At 43.6% G+C, this 10,055-nt stretch overlaps 1 protein-coding gene across 1 annotated transcript; it reads left to right on the plus strand.

Moving 5' to 3' along the window:
* Nucleotides 1-8,289: 8,289 nt before the first annotated feature.
* Nucleotides 8,290-9,084, plus strand: LOC121986562 (L-type lectin-domain containing receptor kinase VIII.1-like). Its single transcript, XM_042540527.1, has one exon. It carries the CDS (start codon nucleotides 8,290-8,292, stop codon nucleotides 9,082-9,084), a length of 795 nt encoding a protein of 264 aa, XP_042396461.1.
* Nucleotides 9,085-10,055: the final 971 nt, after the last annotated feature.

Consider the following 10,055-nt stretch of genomic DNA (forward strand, 5'->3'; position numbering starts at 1 on the left):
CACTGAGCAGGTGGAACTCTGCCTTTCCGTTGGCGACGAAATCGGCTTGCTCCTTCTTGCTCCATGTGTTTTCTTCTTTGTCTTTCGGCGCTGCAAAACCATATTTCATTGTAATAAGAATATCAAAATCCGTTTTAAAAAATACCTCCATTTTGCGCTTCCATGTGGCGAAGTCTCCGTAGAACTTCAGGGGATGGATGTTCGCTCCGGCCATCGTCTTGATCGTAGTGCTTCAGTTGGCGGTTAGTCCTTCTGAGGCGATCAGGCTATGATACCACTTGTTGGTGCAGCGGAGACCGGCAAGAGGGGGGTGAATTGCTGAAAACAAAAAACGAAAATACCCTCCTCGGATTTCAACTCAGAATAAACGCAGTAGTAAAATAATAAAGACAGAAACTAAAAGCAGAAACAGGAATTTAACCTGCTTACAACCAAGGAGGTTGTTAATCCAGGGCAGTGAAAAGCGCACTAAGAAAATTCTCCTTCTCTGAAGGCGGAGAAGCCTTTTACACTCTAATTGCTCAGAACTACTGCTAGGAATTGCTTACAGATTGATTGCTTGAGTTGTTGGTCAATTCCTAGCTCCAGGGGCCTTTAAATAGCCTCTGAAAATTCTATCCCGAGGGTCCAAGGCACCTCCAACAAGGTTCAAGGTGCCTCCACAACTTGGTCAGCGGATAGAACTCTATCCGAACGCAAACGGTCATTTTGACCTGTTGAAGGCGCCTTCAACAGGGTTGAAGGCGCCTTCATGATGGAGGCGCCTCCAAGCCTGCTGGAGGCACCTCCAAGCTGGCAGCCTACTTTTCAGCCTGGTTTCTTCAGCTTCCGACGCTCCGTTCTTTTGGGTGATTGCGGCCAACCGGAATAGGGCTCACCCGAACCCAATTCCCGGCCTTCTCCTCGAGCAGCCTTCCGTCCCGGCTTAACGTCCCTCGAATACCGCGCACGCTCTTCACGCCCACCAGAGTACTCTTCCGCAGCTCTCTCATCCTTCGGACGCACCGAGCCCGTCAGCTCCCTTCCCGTGCCGTCCTTCTCGCTAGCTGCGTCTTCCGCTCGACTTCCTGCGCTCCTAAGCTCCTGCACACTTAGACACAGGGATCAAATATAATGCAGGACCTAACCAACTTGGTTGATCACATCAAAACTACCATGGGGTCCAACACGATCTTCTCAAGCCAATGAGGAGATCGGATGGTCAACCTAAGGTCAACAGCTTCTCAAGCTCCTTCCTTTGACCACCTTGTGTTGCTCGCGCCCTCCTCGTAACTCCGTCTCGAGTGGATCTTCCACCGCTCCAATTTGTACATTACAAAGGTGAAACTCGAGTTACATTTGAGTCTAAACTATTTACAATAGGAATATAAAAATAGGAAAGGCACGACGCGCAGGTCGCGTATCATATACAACACGCACATCACAGAAATGACACGCAGGCCATAATATGAATTACAACACAAATTTCCAATCTAATTGGGTCTTTTGGGCTATGACCATCACAAAATAATACATAATTCTAAATTATGTAATTTCTATAAATTTTTGTAATTTTTCTTACAATTTTTACAATTTTTATGAGTAAAAATTCCCGGCGGCCCCGTTTAGCGATTTTCAGGCGCAATCGCGGAACGAATCCCCTTGCGGGGTTAGGGGCAACACCCCTACCCGCGATATAACCATCACGAGTGTTCCTAAGCGATCCTATAGCACCTTAGTCCGCTATCCCAAAATGATTTGGGGTGAAACCTTGCCGTTTCGGAAATATTTTCTCGGTAGTCGAAGCCTACAAGTGTCTAAACACTTGTGCTTCGCTTCTACGAGAAAAATACCCATAAAAATACCAAAAATCATAAATTCACAGAAAGTTACAGATCTGTAATTTTCATAAAAATACAAATTAAAACTCATACTCGCTTCGCACGTGGCTCTGATACCATTTTTGGGTTTTTCGGGCGGCAAAAACCGCTTTTTACGTTGCGGAAACCCCGAAATTCCCATGCCACGGATCCGTACGAAGATTAAAATTTCGTAAAACTTCAAGTATGAGTTTTCTAACCTAGATCTAAACTAGATCTATAAAGGAGAAGAGCTTTACCCTTGATGCGAAGCCCTTCGCTTAATCCCGCTCGTCCAAAGTTCGCCGGATCTCGAGAGTGTCAAAGTAGACACTCCTCTATGTGTTTCCACACAAGAAAGAGATGGAGAGACCAAACAAAAGGTGTGCTAGCACCTTTTTAGGGTTCGGCCAAGGGAGGAGAGGGAGAGAAGAGCTTGAGGAAGAAGATGACTTGAATGAAAAATCAATTCAAGCTTGTAACTCCACAAAAAGTGGCCAGCCACCTTCAAGTGAGTGGTTATATACTCCATGGAATTTCAAGAGTCAAAAACTCATGATCTCCCTCTGAGGTGGCAGTTTGACTTGACCATTTGCCACCTCATTGGTGAGTTGGCATTAAGTGGGCTTATGATGATGTGCCACATCATCAAGACCACTTCATGGTGTGCCACCTCATGAGGGAGATCAAGAGTTTTTGACTCTTGAAATTCCATGGAGTATATAACCACACACTTGAAGGTGGCCGACCACTTTTTGTGGAGTTACAAGCTTGAATTGATTTTTCATTCAAGTCATCTTCTTCCTCAAGCTCTTCGCTTCTCTCCCTCTCCTCCCTTGGCCGCTCTCCATCTCATACTTGTGTGGATACACATAGAGGAGTGTCTACTTTGACACTCTCGAGATCCGGCGAACTTTGGACGAGCGGGATTAAGCGAAGGGCTTCGCATCAAGGGTAAAGCTCTTCTCCTTTGTAGATCTAGTTTAGATCTAGGTTAGAAAACTCATACTCGAAGTTTTACGAAATTTTAATCTTCGCACGGATCTGTGGCATGGAAATTTCGGGGTTTCCACAACGCAAAAAGTTATTTTTGCGACCCGAAAAATCCAACAGAGCCTTCCTCCCCCCAAGAAAGGGGAAGAAACCCCCTTTTATAAAGCAGGGCACGGGCATCACACAACCCATGCCACGACCGTGTGGATCCACATGGCCTCTCCCTTCTGGCTCACAGCTGGGATGACACGGCCATGTGGATTCACACGGCCATATTCTGCTTTGGTTCTGGATGAGCCACACGGTCGTGTGGCTCACACAGCCTAGCTGTTCTTACTTTCTGGAGATGTTGCACGGCCGTGTGGATTCACACGACCAACCTCTGCTTGCTCTTTGGATGTGCTTGTGGGGTGACACGACCTTGTGGGTCACACGGTCATGCCTTGCTCCTTCTCTGGTGAGGCCACACAGCCGTGTGGCTTCACATGGCCTAGCAATTCTTGTCTTCTGTTTCTTTGACATGGTCTGTGTGGGTCACATTGCCTGGTGCAGTTTGCCATTGGTTGCTGCCTGGATCGACCCCAAATGTCATTTTCTCTCCGAATTCAACTCATGTCAATAGAAAATACACAAAGAGCATATCTCTTAATAAAGATGAGTAATTATGCTGAAAGTAAGACAAGGGGTATAAAAATGCATAGGCAAAGCATTCATAAAGTATGTAAATGTGCGTTAAAATATGCATAAAAGTGTAAATAATCTACGCACATCACACCTCTAGACTTACACCTTTGCTTGTCCTCAAGCAAAATACTACAATCTAGACTCACGTGCCTCATAATGCATCATAATCCCTAGTGCATTTGCCTAACTCTATCCATAAGTTTCATTGGTGAGCATGATCATAGAGATAAGTCAAGTATGGCCTAAGCATAAGTTTCTTGTGCATAGTGTAATGCGTGACTCAAACTCTTCAAGTTTTAATCTTTGTCCTAGTCTAGTCATCATCCAATCGAGTTCCTAATGTTCCCGGTGATAGGCACATACTGTTGGATCGTTGGGCCAGCTAGAAGGGGGTTGAATATCCCTATAACAATCAAAAACAAAACCCTTCTTAGACTTTACATTAAAATAAACACTTGCATAAATAATTAAATAAACAAGAACTAAAAGTTGAGGCTCAGAGATTTACTTGGTTACAATCGGGGAGGTTGTTAATCCAAGGCAGATGAAAAGCGTACTAAAAATCTCCTTTGGATGGAGAAGCCTCTTACAGCATCAACAGCACACAAAGATGAAGTTAAACTCTTACAAACTCAAGCATAAGTGCCATATTGGATCTTCTTGTTCGTTTTTGAGCTTCTGGACCAAGGCTGTATTTATAGTCTTAGTCGGGGCACCTGTAAGGGTTCCAAACTCCTGGGAGGGGATAAAATTTTATCCGTTCATAACGGATCGCGTTTGACGCGATCCTGGTCAAAAAGTCAATTCCAGGCACCCCGGACAGTGCCGGGCGCCCTAGGATGTTTCGGGCGCCCCGGACAATTCTGGGCGTCCCGGACAATTCCGGGCGCCCTAGGCTGTTCCGGGCGCCCCAGACAATTCTGGGCGTCCTGGACAATTCCGGACGCCCCGGACTGTTCCGGGTGCCCCGGGTGGGGAAAGTCAACCTCGTTGACTTTTTCAACCCGGGTCTTCTGCTCCGACTTCGTTCGCCTCAGTCTGGGTCTTCCGCTCGCTTGGGTGATCTTGGTCATCCGGAATAGGGCTCACCCGAACCCAACTTCCGACCTTCTCGAGCAAGCTTCCGCTCCGACTTCTTATCCCTCGGAATCATCGCGTGCTTCCTTCTCGTTCGCCAGCGTACTTATCCGCAGTCTTCGTCCATCGGTCGTACCCCGTGCCGAGCTTCTCGCTAGCTGCGTCTCTTACTCCTCGAGCAGTCCTCCGCTCTGGCCTCTCGTCCCTCGAAACCACTGCACGCTCCCTTCTCGTCTGCCGATGTACTCTTCCGCAGCGCCTCGTCCCTCAGACACACTCTCTCGTGCCATCCTTCTCTGTAGCTGCATCTTCTGCTCGACTCCCTGTGCTCCTAAAATCCTGCACACTTAGACACAAGGTTAAAATACCACAAGACCTAACTTAACTTGTTGATCACACCGAAACAACCTTGGGGTTCCAACAATCTCCCCCTTTTTGATGTGAACAACCCAAGTTAAGGTAGGGTAAATAGACATAAAAAAAAAAACTAATACTGCAATAAAGTGCAAAAAGATAGAAAACATTATAGGTCTATCTCCCCCTAGACTTATTCTTTTTCCTTCTCCCCCTTTGATCACATAAAAAATGGGGTTCTGAGTAAAAAATCTAAGGGTTAAAACTTAGAAAATTTTTGAAAATAATTTCAATGATTTTACTTAAACATTTGCAATAATTTTCAACAAAGTTTCTAAGTTTCTTAAACAAAATTCTAAGTTAAATAATTTGCAAAAAAAAAATTCTAACTTAAATCTTTGAGAATTTTCTAAGAAAAATTTTTACTAAGTTTTTGCAAGCAAAAATTATTTTTGAGAATTTTCTAAAACAAATTGAGTAACTCTTTAAAGCATTATTCAATTTCAAATTAATATTTTTTCAGTTAGTCAATAAAACTTTTTATTTCGATACTTGGTTTCCAGACAGCGGCGAGGCACTAGGCCTTCTTGGTTATTTGAGCAACAACCACTTTCTTAGACAATGCCGCAAAAAGAAATTAAATGTTTAATTTTCTCGCTGAAAATGCTAAGTCTAAGTTTTTTAATTTAGATCAAATTCTCTAATATTGTGATATTTAAATTTCCATTTTAGTTTATCATAATTTTTCAGATCTAAAACAGGGAATTTTGAACATGCAAAAAATTGTATAATCTGTATTTGTTCCTCTAACATGTCATTTTCTATTGTTAGCTTGTCTAAATCCTTTAATCGACAAGCTATTGCTAGAGTTTCTTCTATTTCACTTTTCTTTGTTTTATTTTTAATTTATAATTCACAGAAATGTTTTAATAATATAAATTCTGACTCACAAAAGTCTTTCAATAATTTATTGATCGAATTAAGTAGTTGGTCAGGAGGTGAAGACCATACCTGACTTACCTTATCGTCTGTTGATTCTCCCCCTGTTGGGCTACTTTCTCCCGACGTTGCTCCCCCTTCATCGATGCTCTTAATGCTTTTTGAGGAAGAGATGATTGCATCTTCTGGTAGATACTCGGCGGTGAGTGATGTTCCAACAATTTCCTTCATGTTTGATTCTTCTGACGATGGTTTGGTGTCCATCGAGGAGTTGGATTCGACTTCAAGTGGTTCTTCATAGAGCTTCAAGAACTTTACCAAAGTTCTTTTGTGCTTTTATATTTTCCGACTCTATCGAGATCCTGGGCAGGTAGCACGCTCAAAAGGCAAGACTCAGCCTTACCGTTTGTCATGGATTCGTCGCGCTGCTCGACGGTCCATTGATACTCCTCAAGTTCTTTTCCTTCTTTGCTTTTGGGCATATCAAAACCATATGTCATTATTAATAACAAATTAAAATTAGTTTTAAAATAAACCTCCATCCGTCACTTCCAAAAAGCGAACTCCCCCTCGAACATTGGTGGGTAGATGTTCATTCCGGCCATCTCATTACTTCAGTTGGCGGTTAGTCCTTCTGAGCGTCCTTGCTCTGATATCACTTGTTGGATCATTGGGTCGGCTAGAAAGGGAGCTGAATAGCCCTGTAACAATCAAAAACAAAACCATTCTCGGACTTTACAGTAAAATAAACACTTGTATAAATAATTAAATAAACAAGAACTAAAAGTTGAGGCTCACAGATTTACTTGGTTACAACCGGGGAGGTTGTTAATCCAAGGCAGATGAAAAGCGTACTAAAAATCTCCTCTGGGCGGAGAAGCCTCTTACAACATTAATAGCACAAAAGATGAAGCTAAACTCTTACAAACTCAAGCACAAGTGTCGTATTGGATCTTTCTTGTTCGTTGTTGAGCTTCTGGACCAAGGCTATATTTATAGCCTGGGAGGGGCTAAAATTTTATCCCTTCACAACGGATCACGTTTGCGCGATCCTGGTCAAAAAGTCAACTCTAGACGCCCAGAATGGTTTCAGGCGCCTCGAGCTGTTCCGGGCGCCCCTGGCGCCCCGGACAGTTCCAAGCGCCCCGGACTGTTCCGGGTGCCCCGAGTGGGGAAAGTCAACCTCATTGACTTTTTCAGCCCGTGTCTTCTGCTCCAGCTCCGTTCGCCTCAGTCCGGGTCTTTCACTCGCTTGGGTGATCTTGGCCATCCGGAATAGGGCTCACCTGAACCCAACTTCCGGCCTTCTCGAGCAGGCTTCCACTCCGGCTTCTCATCCCTCAGAATCGTTGCATGATTCCTTCTCGTCCGCCAGCATACTCATCTACAGTCTTCGTCCCTCGGTCACACCCCGTGCCGACCTTCTCGCTAGCTACGTCTCTTGCTCCTCGAGCAGTCTTCCGCTCCGGCTTCTCGTCCCTTAGAACCACCGCACGCTTCCTTCTCGTTTGTCAGTGTACTCTTCTGCAGTGCCTCGTCCCTTAGACACACTCTCCTATGTCATCCTTCTCGCTAGCTGCATTTTTTGCTCGACTCCTTGTGCTCCTAAGCTCCTGCACACTTAGACACAAGGTTAAAATATCACAGCACCTAACTTAACTTGTTGATCACACCAAAACAACCTTGAGGTTCCAACACTTACCTGCCACACACTTGGTTCATATTCCTCAATTCACCCAAGGTCTCAAAGGCGTGCTCGATATCAAGAGAAACATAGTAGTTATTTCTCCAGTAATCTAACTCGGTCTCAAAGGGATACACTACAAGAAAAACCCTCATAAACATCGGTGGAACAACAACGGTTTTAAGCAAAAACCGATGTCTTTGAGTATTTTACACTAGTTTTTCCAAAAACCGATGTCTATGAGCACCTTTTTTTCGTTAATAGACACCGATTTTAACAACGGTTTTTAAAACCCGGTGTCTATGATAAATAAAATAATTTAATTTTTTCACCGATACTTAGCCAAAATTTACAACACTTTCCTCCAAACCTAAACCTATATCGCGCCGTCCTTCCCCTTCCTAGATCGACACCCCTTCCTCTCCCGATCAAGATCAACACACGACTCCCTTGTGAGGTATGCGGAAAACGACCACATCCATATCCTCTTTCCCCTTCTCTTCTCCTCTCCCTTCCGTCTTTGCCCTCTCGCGGGTTGCTCCATCTCTTAGGTTTTCTTCTCCTCATGCTTTCTGGTTTCTCCGTTGATTCGTTGGCGGCCTTTTCCTCGGAAATCGTCTTGATTCCGTTGCTATTTTCGCTGCTGGTGCTCAGATTTGGCTCCTCGGGGCTGCTCCTTCATTGTCTGCACATTTTGCACCTCACCTAGGGATCTTTCCAATGACGACGTCCTCGACCGCTTCCGCTCTCATTCTCGCCATCATCCTTCTACTTGTCGCCCCCTTGTCACCTGGGAACTGCGCATCGACTGGAGAAGGTAACACTCTCTTCTTCTCTTTCGGTGGGTCGGGGAAAAAGCGGAGCTTCGCCACGGAGTTTGCCCTCTATGGCAATGCTGAGATGAATAGCTCGGAGGTGAGGGTGACGCGTGCGGCGAACGAGAGCTCCGGGCTTATGATTTACTGGAAACCAGTCAGATTCTTCGGCACCAAGCCCGGGTTCTCTTCTTCCTTCTCGTTCTCTGTTTCACCTTTCTTTTTATCTCTGGTCAGCGTTCCCTTGGAACCGGCGAATGGCGACTGGTCTAGGTCATCGACCAGTGTCGTTGCAGTGAAGTTCGTGACGGCAGCAAGCCTCGTCGAAGTCGATGTTGGAGGAGAACTTTTGACAAAAAGCAGTAATCTTTCCGGCGATGGTTTGCTTCTCATCCTCAGCAGAGGAGAAAAATTGCATTCTTGGATTGATTACGACGGAGAATCGAAGAGAATAGAGGTCAAGCTTTACCAGGATAAGGATCCGAAGGAAGCAGCCCCTTCGATCTCTCACTCTATCGATTTGTCTTACATGTTGTGGAGGGAGGCGTCCTGGGTGGGTTTATCTTCCTGGAGTGGCAATTCTAGTCATGGCAGTAGCATATACTTATGGAATTTTACAGAGAAGAGTAAGCTCTGTACTTACACAATTCCAGTTTATTCTGCATTAATGCTTAGCAGCTTCAGGCATTCATATGACTGATGATGAAAGCAAATTAATAGTTCTATAATATAAGTACAGGATTGTTATATCAAAAAATTCATGCTAAAAAAATTTAGTAAAAAATATTTATGGACTCAGTGCATCTTTTTTTAACTAATAAATTGTAAAATAGTTTCCTTGTTTCCCATTCTTTAGGTTATCCTTTGATTGTTACTGTTTCATGGCATCATGAATGTTTTGTTTGGTCTATTAAGTTGTTTGGCTGTGGTTAATTTCAGCTCCTGTTTGAAACAAGAAAATGGTTTTGGTGCTGAGTGAATAGGAGAAATACTAATTTACATGTATCCTGATTATATTTGCCCCTTTCATGGAAATTACTATATATTTCTTGTTCCTATTTAACTTTTACAATTCATTTCTGATTATTTTTCATTGTGCGTTGTATTTGTTTTCCTAGTTCCTGTTTGCTACTTTGTAGACAAATCTCAATTCTTAATCAGGATCGGACAGGATGTGCTGCATGATGTATTTAAAAGGATACTTCTTTCATAATATAGTGATATTCATCGCCTATTCTCATAGAAATTGTTTTGACAGGATTTGTGACAGAGCAGGAGTCCATGTCCATTGATGTAATAAGGAAGGCATACCAAGCAACAGAAGAGGGGTTTATTTCCTTGGCGACCAAACAATGGCCTGTGAAGCCTCAGATTGTAGCTGTTGGCTCATGCTATTGGCTCATGCTGCTGTTATTTCCTTGGTGACCAAACAATGAGAAGTTTCAATATAATCAATTTGTTGCAGCCAAAAGGTTGATGCAAACCAATGCAATATAGAATAACTGAAATTCTGTGATGAACAATGGAATTCTCATCATCGATAACAGAAATTAAAATTGCACGGGCAAACTAATATCATAGGAACTAATTCACTTACTGAGAGCTTAGAACAAACATCTTAATTACCAATAATTTTAAGTTCAAAAATAAAATTTCCGTTGCATATGATCA

Source organism: Zingiber officinale, chromosome 5B (assembly GCF_018446385.1).
Source record: "Zingiber officinale cultivar Zhangliang chromosome 5B, Zo_v1.1, whole genome shotgun sequence".
Lineage (NCBI taxonomy): Eukaryota > Viridiplantae > Streptophyta > Magnoliopsida > Zingiberales > Zingiberaceae > Zingiber > Zingiber officinale.